The sequence below is a fragment of the Gopherus flavomarginatus genome, chromosome 3 (assembly GCF_025201925.1).
Source record: "Gopherus flavomarginatus isolate rGopFla2 chromosome 3, rGopFla2.mat.asm, whole genome shotgun sequence".
In the NCBI taxonomy this organism is placed as follows: Eukaryota; Metazoa; Chordata; order Testudines; family Testudinidae; genus Gopherus; species Gopherus flavomarginatus.
In genome coordinates this window covers 73,780,132-73,795,544 of record NC_066619.1, presented here as the reverse complement: position 1 = coordinate 73,795,544, position 15,413 = coordinate 73,780,132, and the positions used below count along the sequence as shown (strand labels likewise).

General features: G+C 42.0%; 1 protein-coding gene across 1 annotated transcript; it reads left to right on the top strand.

Annotated features, from left to right (window-relative positions):
* Nucleotides 1-11,247: 11,247 nt before the first annotated feature.
* Nucleotides 11,248-12,694, top strand: LOC127047559 (uncharacterized). The gene is made up of 2 exons (XM_050945972.1): nt 11,248-12,147; nt 12,368-12,694. Exons 1-2 carry the CDS (start codon nt 11,476-11,478, stop codon nt 12,404-12,406), a joined length of 711 nt encoding a protein of 236 aa, XP_050801929.1. The 5' UTR covers nt 11,248-11,475; the 3' UTR covers nt 12,407-12,694.
* Nucleotides 12,695-15,413: the final 2,719 nt, after the last annotated feature.

Here is a 15,413-nt window from a genome sequence, read left to right as displayed (position 1 = left end):
CATTATCTGAGTCAGATGCCACCAGCAGAAGGCTGATTTTCTTTTTGGGGGGTTCAAGTTCTGTAGTTTCTGCATGGGAGTGTTGCTCTTTTAAGACTTCTGAAAGCATGCTCCACAGCTCTCCCTTTCTGATTTTGGGAGGCACTTCAGATTCTTAAACTTTGTGTCATGTTCTGTAGCTACCTCACCTTTTTTGCATTTTGTGAAATCTGTTGGGTCATCATCCGAGACTGCTATAATATGAAATATATAGCAGAAGGTAGGTAAAAGAGAGCAGGGGACATACAATTCTCCCCCAAGGAGTTAAGTCACAAATTGAATTAATGTGTTATTTTTTTAACGAGCGTCATCAGCATGGAAGCATGTCCTCTGGAATGGTGACCAAAGCATGAAGGGGCATGCTAATGTTTAGCATATATGGCATGTAAATACCTTGCAATACCAGCTACAAAAGTGCCATGCAAATGCCTGTTCTCACTTTCTGGTGACATGGTAAATAAGAAGAGGGCAGCATTATCTTCTATAAATGTAAACAAACTTGTTTGTCTTAGCGATTGGCTGAACAAGAAGTAGGACTGAGTGGACTTGTAGGCTCTGAAGTTTTACATTGTTTTGTTTTTGAGAACAGTTATGTAACAAAAAAAATCTACATTTGTAAGTTGCACTTTCACAACAAAGATTTCACTACAGTACTTGCATGAGGTGAATTGAAAAATGCTATTTCTTTTGTTTATCATTTTAACAGTGCAAATATTTGTAATAAAAAATAACATACTTTTTTATTTCAATTACAAAACAGAATACATTATATATGAAAATTTAGAAAAATATCCAAAATATTTAATAAATTTCAATGGGTATTCTATTGTTTAAACGTGCAATTAAAACTGCAATTAATCACTATTTTTAAAATTGCAATTAATTATTTTTAGTTAATTGCATGAGTTAACTGCGAATAACTGACAGTCCTACTTCAAATCATATCTTCAGTTTGTTCAGATCATTTTGCATTTTAATCCTTTTCTCCAAGACACTTGCAACCCCTCCCAGCTTGGTATTGTCTGTAAACTTTATAAGTGTGCTTTCTCTGCCATTATCTAAATCATTGTGGAAGATATTGAACAGAATGGGACCCAGAACTGATCCCTGCAGGACCCCACTTGATATGCCCTTCCAGCTTGACTATGAACCACTGATAACTACTCTCTGGAAACAGTTTCCAACCAGTTCTGCACCCACCTTATAGTAGCTCCATTTAGGTTGTATTTCCCTAGTTTGTTTATGAGAAATTTATGTGAGACAGTATTAAGATATATCACATTTACCACTTCCCCTTTATCCATATGGCTTGTTACCCTGTCAAAGAAAGCTATAAGGCTGGTTTGACACGATTTGTTCTTGATCAATTCATGCTGACTGTTACTTATCACTTTTTATTATTTTCTAGGTGTTTGCAAATTGATTGCTTAATTATTTGCTCCATTGTCTTTCTGGGTACAGAAGTTAAGATGACTGGTCTGTAATTCCTCAGATTGTCCTTATTTCCCATTTTATAGATTGGCACTACAGTTGCCTTTTTCCAGTCCTCTGGAATCTCACTTGTCTTCCATGAATTTTGAAGATAATTGCTAATGGCTCAGATATCTCCTCAGTCAGCTCCTTGAGTATTCTAGGATGTATTTCATCAGGACCTGGTGAATTAAAGACATCTAATTTGTCTAAGTAATTTTAACTTGTTCTTTACTGATTTTACTCTCTGCGCCTACCTTATTTTCACTGGCATTCACTATATTGGACATACTAGCCTTTTTGGAGAAAACTGAAACAAAAAAGTCATTTGGCACTTCTGCCATTTCCACATTTTCTAGTATTGTTTTTCCCCCTAACTCAGTAACGGGCCTACCCTGTCCTTGGTCTTCCTCTTGCTTCTAATGTAAGGATTTGTAGGGATGCTTTCATGTCACTCATTATGTCTCTAACCAGTTTAATCTCACTTTGTGCCTTGGCCTTTCTACTTTAGTCCCTAGAGACTTGTGTTTATATTCATCCTTTCTAATTTGACCTAGTTTCCACTTTTTATAGGACTCTTTTTGAGTGTCAGATCATTGAACTGTCTTGAACTGTTTTTCCCCTTAGACTTGCTTCCCATGAGATCTTACATACTAACTCCTTGAGTTTGCTAAAGTCTGCCTGCTTGAAATCCATTATCTTTACTGTGCAGTTCTCCCTCCTACTGTTCCTTAGAATCATGAACTCTACCATTTCATGATCACCTAAGCTGTCTTCTACTTTCAAATTCTCAGCCATTTCCTCTCTATATTTGTCAAAATCAAATCTAGAACAGCCTCCCCCCCTAGTATCTTTCTCCACTTTGTGAAATAAAAAATTGTCTCCAATATATTCCAAGAACTTGATGGATAATCTGTGCCCTGCTGTATTATTTTCCCAATAGACATCTGGGTAGTTGAAGTCCCCCATCACCGTCACCCACCTTGCTTTAATAAATTGGATCTTTTAATGTTGCAGTCAGAAAGGATGAGTGGCATGTTGCATTTAATGCATTGCTTTTTAGAATTAAGACTTTCCCATCAGAGTCATCTTACTGGCTTCACTGAGTGATAACAAAAAACAAAACAGTTTTGCTAAGTATTGTAGACCAACAGCTTTCAAATTGCGAGTCGCAACACAGTACTGTGTTGCGGAATGTAAGGCTATGGGTCACGGCAGCTCTGGTCAGCACCACTGAACGGGCTGTTAAAAGTCCTGTTGGCGCTGCTGCCCGGCTAAGACAGGCAAGTCCCTACCATGCTGCACCTCAGAAGCAGCCAGAAGCAGGTCTGGCTCTTAAGCAGGGGGGTCATGGCGCTCCATGTGCTGCCTCCGCCCTGAGCACAGGCTCCACACTTGCATTGGCCAACGGGAGCTGGGGGGCAGCTGTGCCTGCAGGCGAGAGCTGCGCGGAGCCACTTGTGCACCTCTGCCTAGGAACCAGACCTACTGTTGGCTGCTTCCAGGATGCAGCATGGTCCACAGTGCCAGGACACTCAGGAAGCCTGCCTTAGCACTCCCGCTGCACCGCTGACCAGGAGTCACCTGAGGTAAGCCCGCGCCCCAACCCCGGGCCCCAATCTCCTGCACCAACTCTGAGCCCTCTCCCAACCTGGACCCCCATCCTGCACCCCAAACCTCTCATTCCCGGCCCCACCCCACATCTCTCAACCCTGCATCCCCAGCCCTGGGCCCTTCCCACACCCCAAACCCTTCATCCCCAGCTCTGTTGGGGCATCAACAATTTTTTTTCTTCAACTGGCTCGCCAGAAAAAACATTTGAAAACCACTGAGCTAGACCACTATTTTACTTTTGTGAGTCACATTTTACTCCAAGTTTTTGTATCTTATATTTTCAATACTGTTACATACACTATACATTTTAATATCATTTTAAAATACCATGTGCCTGGTCCTGTAAAGAGAACTATATGGATGGAGACTGTGTCTGGAGAGCCCTATTGTCTTCAGTGGGGTTTCTTGTAGGTGCAGGGATCTAATCTCATTGCAAGATTGCGGACTTTTCCTTTACAGAAAATTCCATTCAGATATAGCATGTATGCTGTTTGTTGTGTAATGATGATGTGTGCTATCTGATGGGTAATATCTGTATTAAAAACGCTGACATGGTATTTTTATCCTGTGTTTTTTTTTCCTCAAAGATTTTGGGGGGTGGGGGTGGAATGTTAAATTTGCTGGGACTAACACTGTCTATGTGTTGTTCTGCTTTCATATATTTCTTAATTTGTCCTTCCTCTGCCTTTTCTTAAGCTCATCTTCTCTCCCTTTTTAATACCCACGAAAAGAGATTGGGCTGTCAAGCCAGTGAAGTGTATGCCGTGATTAGCTAGGTCAGCTGCTAAGTGACAGAGCGGTGACTCCCTACTCTTTCCAGACAAAATCTGGGGGAGGTACTAAAAGTTGCAGGTTCTGTAAATTACAGTAGCATTTGTGTGTATGGCATGTATATGTCTTTGATAGTTGCCTAGTATATATCAGGTACCTTAATGATATCCGTCTCAAACCCAGCATTCACGGGTAACACAAGACAATGCAAGCTACTCAATGGGATTTATTGCTGTTGTGATCACTGAAGAGCAGTTTGGTTTTTAGCTAATGGATGGTGTGGACTTCTGTTGCCGTAAATATGTGGCTCCTTCATGAGTACACAGCACTAATTCTTTGGTTGGTTCTGTGCTTCACCTACCCTTAGAAACAAAAGCCAGTCCTAATGGCCATTCCAAAGGTGGGAGAATTTGGGAGGATCAGGGAAAAGGAGATGAGAGATCAGGAGACTGGGAGTCTGGTGACAGACAAAGGAAGAATGATCTGGTTGGGAAGGCAGGATGTAAAGAAGGACGAGGAAGGACAGAGAGAACTTGAGAGGTTTGGATGAGTATTAACATAGGGGAAGATTGTGATACCTTTACTCACAGTGAGAAACTTACTCCTTAAAGGCCTCCTAATTGATTTGTGGAGTCAGGTGCTACTCAGTGTGGATTAAAAGGTATTATAGCATAGCCCAGGGTTAGGCAACCTTTGGCACCGGGTCCTGGCCACCGGTCCGGGAGCTCTGCATTTTTATTTAATTTTAAATGAAGCTTCTTAAACATTTTAAAAACCTTATTTACTTTGTATACAACAATAGTTTAGTTATATATTTTAGACTTATAGAAAGAGACCTTCTAAATATGTTAAAATGTATTACTGGCACGCGAAAACTTAAATTAGAGTGAATAAATGAAGACTTGGCACACCACTTCTGAAAAGTTGCCGACCCCTGGCATAGCCCATAATGGGGATTATGGCCCTGATCTAGCGGAACATGTAACCAAGTCAATGGGACTACTCAGGTGCTTCAAGATAAGCACGTGCTTACGTGTTTTGCTGGATAAGGGACTAGCTGAGTTGGGGTTTGTTTTGTTTTTTTGAGGTATTCTCGTTAAAACTAATCCTATCTCCTGTTTAAAGTAACTGATTTAGTTGGGTATTGGTCCTGCTTTGAGCAGAGGGTTGGACTAGATGACCTCCTGAGGTCCCTTCCAACGCTGATATTCTATGATTTTCCTTTACTATAATATTATGTAGACTAGGAAATCAGCATTGTGGCTCTGCCTTTAGATGCTGACCAGAAGACAATCAGAGCATAATTATTCATAGACATTATTTATACCTTGAGATAAACTGATGCAAAATGCAGAGCAGTTGAAAATTACATCTTTCACAATTTTTTATATAGTTCGTATGACTCACAATAACACATCATGAGAATCATCATGCGTTCTGTGGGGAACCTATTTCAGTTGTTTTGGAAATTCTATTTATCTTCATCCAAAATTCTGTTATCTTAAGAATTCCCACCAAATATGCAGAAAGGCCTCTATTCTTCCACATCCTCTCTGGCATTTGGCTCCCTATTTTATATATATTTCCTTAGTTGAAATGGACTGATTTGCCTCTGATAATGTATTTGATAGTAATTTTCTTCAGTGGTTTTGGCCCTCCTGCAGATGTATTCTCCTTGTTCTGAAGCTATATCTGTTTTTAAGCATCATTGTTTTTACAACTAAATACACTACAGGACTCAGTTAATTTCTGATGCCAAAATGTCAACGTTTCTAGAAGCTGAAAGTGGTGATTTTGTTTTCCCGTTTTGTTAAGACTGAAGCCACAGGGATAAAGGAGTCCATGGTTCTTTACCCTGGCACCAAGGGATTACTGACATATACCACTCTGAGTCATGTTTCTGGCTGAGATTCTTTTAAGCTAGACTGATGTGAAAGTGCCAATGAAGGCTATATAGTAGAAAATCCCATACTCTTCAGTTTTTGTTGTAAGCCAAAGTTTCTTTATTTTATCTCTTTCATGTAGTTCAGCTTTGCTGAAATATAGTCACAATGTTTAATGAAGAGTCAACTAAGAGAACAAAGAAAAGGTCAGAGCAGAGAACAGAAAATGATCTCAACTCCTAAGAACCCAACTATTAACTCTTCTTCTGACAGCTTTAAACAGCATCAATGCCGAGTATGCAGGAATTTATTATTTCAAAAAGGGTGACTAATTTAATTAACCAAATATCAGAATTGCAAATTCATTGGATTAATTTTATTTCTGGGTGGCCAATTTAACAAAACAATTACAGGATAAATACACCTCAAAGGAAATTCTCGATCTTTCACTGAAAGACTTTAATATGAGCTCTGGGTCTAATAGAGAGAGAGAAAATGTCTTCATAATTAATGGGCCCTAATGGTACAAATTTTAAAACTGCAGTATCAAAAGCCCTTCTCCCTTCAAGGCTACTCTAAAACTCTATTTTGATTTGCATGTTTTCACAGGCAATGCTTTCTATTAGCCAAATGGGATACAGAAGTCAGTTTCTGCTTCAGGGATTAATAGTTGGGACATCCCTTTTTCAAGTTCCAAGAATCATCTCATGAAGTATGGCTTTGATGTTTTGCTCATATGAGCCTGACTGATTCCAAAGCATTCTCACAACAGGCTCTGGGTGCTGGCACGATATTGCCAACATGTGCCATATTGGGAATACTGTCACTTGGGAATACCCTGATTCCCAATTCTTGGCATCAGCAAAGGTTAGTGTTTCTTTGATGTTAACCTATTTGTACAAATAGCTGGGTTGGCTACATCAGATGACATGTTGCTTTTCTGATGCATTATTCTTCTAGAAAACACATGCTTAAGTTGTACCTTTCTGTGCACTGCACTTTGTTGGAGGTCTTTTTTTAAGGGAAAGGGAAACTGGATATGGGGGCCTTTGGCTTTTGTTTGTTTCCTTTCTGAATTTTATTGCTTGCTGAAGATACCCAGTTAATAGAACTACAAATGAAATCCTTCAATTCAGGGACAGCATGAACTGCAAGCAGTATAATTTTTTCAACAATGGAATGCCAGTGAGCCCAACTGTGGCATGTATAGGAGTTCTTTAGGCAGGCCTCCAAAATAGCCACATAATTGCTGATTATATTTGAATTGCCAAGTAAACCTTGAATCTAAGTTTTCCCTTGGAAACAAATGGAGGCCATGTCTAGACTAGAATGAAATGAGAATTGTTATAATGTGCTAAACAAGTTTTGAAAGTCTAGTGTAGACAAGGCACACTACCTTTAACATGCGCAAAACTGGTAGAGTTAAAGCCTAGGGGGTGCCTGCACTAGATGCTACGGCCAGCTAACATGGCTTCAAACATGCTAGTCTGCCTTTTAACAAGGGTTAAGGGCATCTCACTAACTAAACTGAGCTAGCACAATTGGAAAAACAAAACCTTTTTGCCCATCAAAACAAGCCCTATGGGGGAACTGAAGATTTACCAGGACTAGCTAACACATTTTTAAAGGTTGATCAGGAGTAGCTAACCCTGCTTACACTCAGGGTACATCCACACTGCAGCTGGGAGGGGTATTTCCCATCTTGGGTAAACATACACAGTACAATCCTGTCCAATACTCTAGGTACTTAGGTGGCTAGCCCCAGCAGTTCCTGCTGCTGTGACCACACTGCAATTTTTAGCATGCTAGCTAAAGTGTGTGTCTACTCAAACTGGGTTACTCCTCCCAGCTGCAGAGTAGACATACCCTAAGTGCTAACACATTGTTAAACAGCACTTAATTAACATGTGTTAGTTAACCTTTTAGAAAACACTTCTTCTTTCTACGCTTAAAATGTCCTTCAGATGACACACAAGGTTCTATACTAGAGTTTTTAAACTTCTGTTCATTGATTGCCATTAACTTGAATTAGCTAACATGTTTGTATGTGCCAGAGTGGAATTCCACAAATGTTTGTTCCAGGTACATAGATTCATAAATGTTATGGCCAGGAGAGGTAATTAGATCATCTAGTCTGAGCTCCTTTATAATACAGGTCAGAGAATTCCACTCAGTTACTCCTGTATTGAGCCTAATAACTTGTTCTTGAGTAAAGCATATTTTAGGTATAATTATTCCTATGGCTGGAGCGCAGCTGGGATTGGACAGCCTCCTCTCACCAAATGCTGATGAGGTCTAGCAGCTCAGCATTGCTCCAAGCGGAGTATTGCCTGGTGCGTGGAGCAGGCCTGGTCACCTGGAAAGATGTGCTGAGACCGCTGCACCATCACTGAGCAAACAGGAAGGAGACTTTCAAAATTCCCAAGGAATTTAAGGGGCGGGGCTCACGGTTGGTCACTTCAGGGCAGTAGAGTTCGAATCGATGATCAGAGAGGCGAGAACAGGCATTGTGGGACACCTCCCGAAGGCCAATCGCAGCGCTGTAATCAAGCAGGGTGTCTATACTTGCACTACAGCGCTGTAGCCCTGGTGCAGAAAGCTCTACACCTCTCATTGGGGTGGGTTTTTTTTACAGCACTGCAACTGTGAAGTTTCTGTGCGCTAAGTGGCTTGGCAGGGCATACATCTCAGGAGTTACACTGCAGAAAGCTGCTTTACTGTGCATTAACTTGCCACTGTAGACAATGCCTAATACAAACATTTGTGGTTTAGTCTAGGGCTTACCAGAGGGTAAACCACAAACATTTGTGAGGTGTGCAAACTAGCATACAAACATGTTATCTAACTAGATTTAATCAGCAATCAATTAACTTGAATGGACTCTAATGTAGACTTACCCAGAGTCCTTATTTGCAGAGGGAGATGGCTGGGGCTGAAGAATTGTGATTTTCTGTTGCTCAAATTGGTGTGGTAATCAGAAGGCTCTTGAACTGGCAGTTGGAAGATATCCACAATAACTCAAGTCCCTACTTTGTTATCGTTCATCACTTTTTTTGGCAGCTTTATGACTGAGCATTTCCCATCAATCAGACTACTGAATATGAACTACGGAGAGGAGTGCAACTGGCTTCCGATGCAATTAAAAAAAACAGGTTGTTCCAGCTTCAATGATTTAACTGTGAATTTCCTTGAAGGAGGGTGGTAAAGATCTCATTGCTACAGATTGAGGTCATCATAAATCTAGCAACTAAAATGCAAACTATGGGAAAACCTCTAAGAGGATAAGGAAAAATAAATGTCATGGCTGTGAAGAGCCAGGAAATGGATAGTACTGTGTGCACGCTTTCCTAACTCCCCCACAAAATTGCCGATTATATTTGAATTGCCAAGTAAACCTTGAATCTAAGTTTTCCCTTCAAAACAAATCTGAGTGACTTCTAAATTTCAATCCTTTCTGGAGAGACAAGATTCTGGGTGGAAACGATTACAGATTTTTTACTTGAACAGATTGTAGTGCAGCAAATTTCATTGAGAAATCAGCTTAAGGGGAGCAAAAGTCACACTTACTGTGTATTCTGTCTCCCTCCCTCAGCTGGTGTATGGAGCAAGAAAGCACTGTGGTTTAAAGCCATGCACAGAACTGCAAGGAAGTACCTTAAAATTCCATCATATTTATAACACTAGGATGAGGTGGTAAAAATCAGACCAAGTTCCCATTGGAGACTTTTTTAAGGTTTCTTTTGACCCAAGTGTAAAGTCTATTTTCTTTGCTAGGTAGCTAAGGACAAGGGTTCAGGCACTTCTTCAAAGCAAATGAAGTGTTCTGAACTTCACTGCTAATATTTTATGCCATACATGATTCACATATAGCACACACTGCATTCAGTGACAAACACATTTTGTTTTTATTATTGAAGTGCTGACATTGTTCTCAATGTTACAAGACCCAGAGTCCCTGCCCAACAATCTATAGAAAGGCATTTACAGCCTACCATCTGTCTCTAGATATTGTAACTCTAGTGAAGGGAAGCTTGCAGTCACTGAGCAGTCCATTCTCCAAGAGGCAAAAGCTTCTAGCCACTCCATTATGTGTCAGCATGATCAGGTACATGCTCTGGTTGACTTCTGGTTTGCTCCTGTGGCCCTTAAGAGGTCTGTTGCTGAGGAAAGTGCCTGCCTTGCACAACTCCTAAGCTCTGTTATAGCACAGCTTCTGTTATGCAGGTACTGGGAGGCTCTGCAGGTTATCTGATTTCTCCAACAACTCCCTTTCCTTCAGACATGCAAGATCTACAAGGCTCACATTATTGGGAAAGCTGCATATCTCCTGGTACCATTTCTGCACCTAGTAATGAGGACCTCAAAAGTTTCATTACTGGGAGAAGCGGGGACCTCATAAGTAAGCTGAATATAGTGGTGTAGGGGGAGTCCCACCTGGGGTGGTCAATTACCAGTAGGCTATTTAGCAGCCTGCAAGAGAGAACTAGCAAGTCCCTATGTAACATGCAGCCCTTAGATGCATCCAGCACCCATAATAGTCCTTTTGTTGACTGAGTGCACTGCTACTGGGCAGAAGAAGGATGATTCAGTAGTTGGGGCCAGGTTAAATTCACTGCTCTACCACAAACTTTCTGTGTGACTTTCGGAAAATCACTTAGCCGCTCTGTGACTCAGCTTCCCATCTGTAAAATGGTAATCACAGCACTTCCTTACCTTGCAGAGTGTTGTGACAATCAATCCATTAAAGATTGTGAGGTGCTCAGACATTACATTGATAGGGGCAGAGTTAAGTTTGTCCCGATCCTTTACTTGTGCATTTCCATACTTTCATATGTATGTTTTTTTCTTGTAAGTTTAACTTTACCTCTGAAATTTTTGGCTTCTTAATGCTTGACCTTTGATAACCATAACATCTTGTGAGGATCTTAACAGTCAAGTATTTGATAGGTACTTTCACCCATAATTACTCCATCTTAACAGTTTATACATGATTTAGTTTTTCTAGCCTTTTTGAACACCTTAGCTCTTTGAATCTCTACACAATTCTGGTTTCCCATCACTACACCTTCTCTATTTCTGTGGTAAATTTTAATCTAATAAAGCAATCAGTTCTCCACCCTGTATCCTAATATGGTCTCTCTAGTGAGAAGTCTTTCATTCTGTGTCAGACATTTTTTCTCACTTATTCACCACAGCACCTCTTTATATTCCAGCATTGTATGTTTAATACTATTAAGCACTGTACTGCAGTGCTGAAAGTTTCACTCTAGCTACCAGATTCTTCTAATCTGTGCTACTTAGCATATAAGCTTTCAGGGTTAGTTGGTTTTTTTACAATATACTGATTCTATTAATCTTTTGATTGCTATTGTACCCATCTCTTTTTCCAGAAGTTCAGGTAGAAGCCTCTGGTAATTGGCTGAGCCTTAACCAGTGGGCGGGGCATTCACTCAGGCCAGGGCTTTATATAGCTGCGCACAAGTGACCAGGGAGCTTAGCGACCAGGAGCTGCTAACAGGGAGTTTTGCAAGGGAGTTAGGAAGGGAAGGGGGGTCCCTTGTCAGTCTCATCTGTGACCCATTGGTCCCCTGAACCCATAACCTGAGCCACATCGAAAACCTTTCTGTTTACAGCAGAGAGGAGCGGACAGGGAGCCGTAGACAGGAATTTGAGAGAGTTTGACAGAGGGAGGCTTACAATGGTGAGGAGAACCTGCAACACCTGTGCCAGCACTGCTTCTGTCTCCTCCACCTGCGCCTGTAGCCAGACAGAGCACCAAAGCATGGATGCTTTTACCCAGATTCTGGTGTGGGCTTGCAAAGACTGTAATTTGCAATTTCCACTTACTGATATCCAGGCTGGGGGTGGCATCCAATGTGAAAGGTGCCTACTGGTGGAATCTCTCAGGCAGCAGGTGGGAGAGCTACAGGAGGAGGTGGCCAGGCTGAGGAACATCCATGTCCATGAGAAATTCCTGGACAGTATCCATGTGGAGACAGCTGATGGTGCTGTCCCAGTTGACAGGACTACCGACACTCCAATGGAGGAGGAGATGCCTCAGGGTGTATCTGACACACCAGTGGAGGAGGAGGCTCAGGGTGGACACAGCCAGCTGGTTACTTCTAGCAGCAGGCAGTGCTCCACCGCTGCTGCGAACCCTCCTGTTGTGGTAAAAGATAACCATTATGCTCTTCTTGATACAGGAGAGAAGAAATCACCCCCAACAGTTAAGGGGGTGAAGCCTCGTACCCCTAAGGCTGGGAGGTCTGCTGCCACCACTGATAAGAAACGTAGGGTAGTGGTGGTTGGAGACTCTCTGCTGAGGGGGACGGAGACACCCATCTGTCGCCCTGACCGTTCATCCCGGGAGGTATGCTGCCTGCCAGGGGCCCGTATCCGAGATGTTACAGAGGCTTTGTCGAGGATTATCCGGCCTTCTGACTACTATCCCATGCTACTCATCCATGTGGGCACAAATGATATTGCGAGGTGTGACACTGAGCAGATCAAGAGTGACTACAGGGCTCTGGGAGTACGGGTTAAGGAGTTTGGAGCGCAGGTGGTATTCTCTTCGATTCTTCCTGTTCAAGGTAGGGGTCCGGGCAGAGACAGATGCATCATGGAGGTGAATGCCTGGCTGCGAAGATGGTGTCGCCAGGAGGGCTTTGGCTTCCTCGACCAAGGGATGCTATTTGAGGAAGGACTGCTAGGAACAGATGGCGTTCACCTTTCGAAGAGGGGAAAGGCCTTATTTGCGCACAGACTGGCTAACCTAGTAAGGAGGGCTTTAAACTAGGTTCGACGGGGACAGGTGAGCAAAGCCCACAGGTAAGTGGGGAACAAGACCTGGGAGATGAGTTGGAAACAGGAGGGAGCACGGGCTATAATGGCAGAGAGGAAGGAGGGTCAGGGCAAAGCTGGGAGGCAAGATCACACCAGTATCTTAGATGCCTTTATACAAATGCAAGAAGTATGGGTAATAAGCAGGAAGAACTGGAAGTGCTAATAAATAAATACAACTATGACATTATTGGCATTACTGAAACTTGGTGGGATAATACACACGACTGGAATGTTGGTGTGGATGGGTATAGTTTGCTCAGGAAGGATAGACAGGGGAAAAAGGGAGGAGGTGTTGCCTTATATATTAAAAATGTACACACTTGGACTGAGGTGGAGATGGACATAGGAGACGGAAGGGTGGAGAGTCTCTGGGTTAGGCTAAAAGGGGTAAAAAACACAGGTGATGTCGTGCTGGGAGTCTACTACAGGCCACCTAATCAGGCGGAAGAGGTGGATGAGGCTTTTTTCAAACAACTAACAAAATCATCCAAAGCCCAAGATTTGGTGGTGATGGGGGACTTCAACTATCCAGATATATGTTGGGAAAATAACACCGCGGGGCACAGACTATCCAATAAGTTCCTGGACTGCATTGCAGACAACTTTTTATTTCAGAAAGTTGAAAAAGCTACTAGGGGGGAAGCTGTTCTAGACTTGATTTTAACAAATAGGGAGGAACTTGTTGAGAATTTGAAAGTAGAAGGAAGCTTGGGTGAAAGTGATCATGAAATCATAGAATTTGCAATTCTAAGGAAGGGTAGAAGGGAGTACAGCAGAATAGAGACAATGGATTTCAGGAAGGCGGATTTTGGTAAGCTCAGAGAGCTGATAGGCAAGGTCCCATGGGAATTAAGACTGAGAGGAAAAACAATGAGGAAAGTTGGCAGTTTTTCAAAGGGACGCTATTAAGGGCCCAAAAGCAAGTTATTCCGATGGTTAGGAAAGATAGAAAATGTGGCAAAAGACCACCTTGGCTTACCCTTGAGATCTTGCGTGACCTACAAAATAAAAAGGCGTCATATAAAAAATGGAAACTAGGTCAGATCACGAAGGATGAATATAGGCAAATAACACAGGAATGCAGAGGCAAGATTAGAAAGGCAAAGGCACAAAATGAACTCAAACTAGCTATGGGAATAAAGGGAAACAAGAAGACTTTTTATCAATACATTAGAAGCAAGAGGAAGACTAAGGACAGGGTAGGCCCACTGCTCAATGAGGAGGGGGAAACAGTAACGGGAGACTTGGAAATGGCAGAGATGCTTAATGACTTCTTTGTTTCAGTCTTCACTGAGAAGTCTAAAGGAATGTCTAGTATAGTGAATGCTTACGGGAAGAGGGTAGGTTTAGAAGAGAAAATAAGGAAAGAGCAAGTAAAAAGTCACTTAGAAAAGTTAGATGCCTGCAAGTCACCAGGGCCTGATGAAATGCATCCTAGAATACTCAAGGAGTTAATGGAAGAGGTATCTGAGCCTCTAGCTATTATCTTTGGGAAATCATGGGAGACGGGGGAGATTCCAGAAGACTGGAAGGGGGCAAATATAGTGCCCATCTATAAAAAGAGAAATAAAAACAACCCAGGAAACTACAGACCAGTTAGTTTAACTTCTGTGCCAGGGAAGATAATGGAGCAGGTAATCAAAGAAATCATCTGCAAACACTTGGAAGGTGGTAAGGTGATAGGGAATAGCCAGCATGGATTTGTAAAGAACAAATCGTGTCAAACTAATCTCATAGCGTTCTTTGATAGGATAACGAGCCTTGTGGATAAGGGAGAAGCGGTGGATGTGATATACCTAGACTTTAGTAAGGCATTTGATACAGTCTCTCATGATATTCTTATAGATAAGCTAGGAAAGTACAATTTAGATGGGGCTACTATAAGGTGGGTGCATAACTGGCTGGATAACCGTACTCAGAGAGTAGTTGTTAATGGCTCCCAATCCTGCTGGAAAGGTATAACAAGTGGGGTTCCACAGGGTTCTGTTTTGGGACCGGTTCTGTTCAATATCTTCATCAACGATTTAGATGTTGGCATAGAAAGTACGCTTATTAAGTTTGCGGACGATACCAAACTGGGAGGGATTGCAACTGCTTTGGAGGACAGGGTCAAAATTCAAAATGATCTGGACAAGTTGGAGAAATGGTCTGAGGTAAACAGGATGAAGTTCAATAAAGATAAATGCAAAGTGCTCCACTTAGGAAGGAACAATCAGTTTCACACATACAGAATGGGAAGAGACTGTCTAGGAAGGAGTATGGCAGAAAGAGATCTAGGGGTCATAGTGGACCACAAGCTTAATATGAGTCAACAGTGTGATACTGTTGCAAAAAAAGCAAACATGATTCTGGGATGCATTAACAGGTGTGTTGTAAACAAGACACGAGAAGTCATTCTTCCGCTTTACTCTGCGCTGGTTAGGCCTCAACTGGAGTATTGTGTCCAGTTCTGGGCACCACATTTCAAGAAAGATGTGGAGAAATTGGAGAGGGTCCAGAGAAGAGCAACAAGAATGATTAAAGGTCTTGAGAACATGACCTATGAAGGAAGGCTGAAGGAATTGGGTTTGTTTAGTTTGGAAAAGAGAAGACTGAGAGGGGACATGATAGCAGTTTTCAGGTATCTAAAAGGGTGTCATCAGGAGGAGGGAGAAAACTTGTTCACCTTAGCCTCCAATGATAGAACAAGAAGCAATGGGCTTAAACTGCAGCAAGGGAGATTTAGGTTGGACATTAGGAAAAAGTTCCTAACTGTCAGGGTAGTTAAACACTGGAATAGATTGCCTAGGGAAG

Bases quoted from the DNA above. Each gene is read 5' to 3' on its own strand.
- LOC127047559 (XM_050945972.1), top strand. From the start codon at position 11,476: ATGGTGAGGAGAACCTGCAACACCTGTGCCAGCACTGCTTCTGTCTCC. The intron at 12,148-12,367 runs GTATGCTGCCTG...TTCCTGTTCAAG, and splicing joins CTGACCGTTCATCCCGGGAG to GTAGGGGTCCGGGCAGAGAC.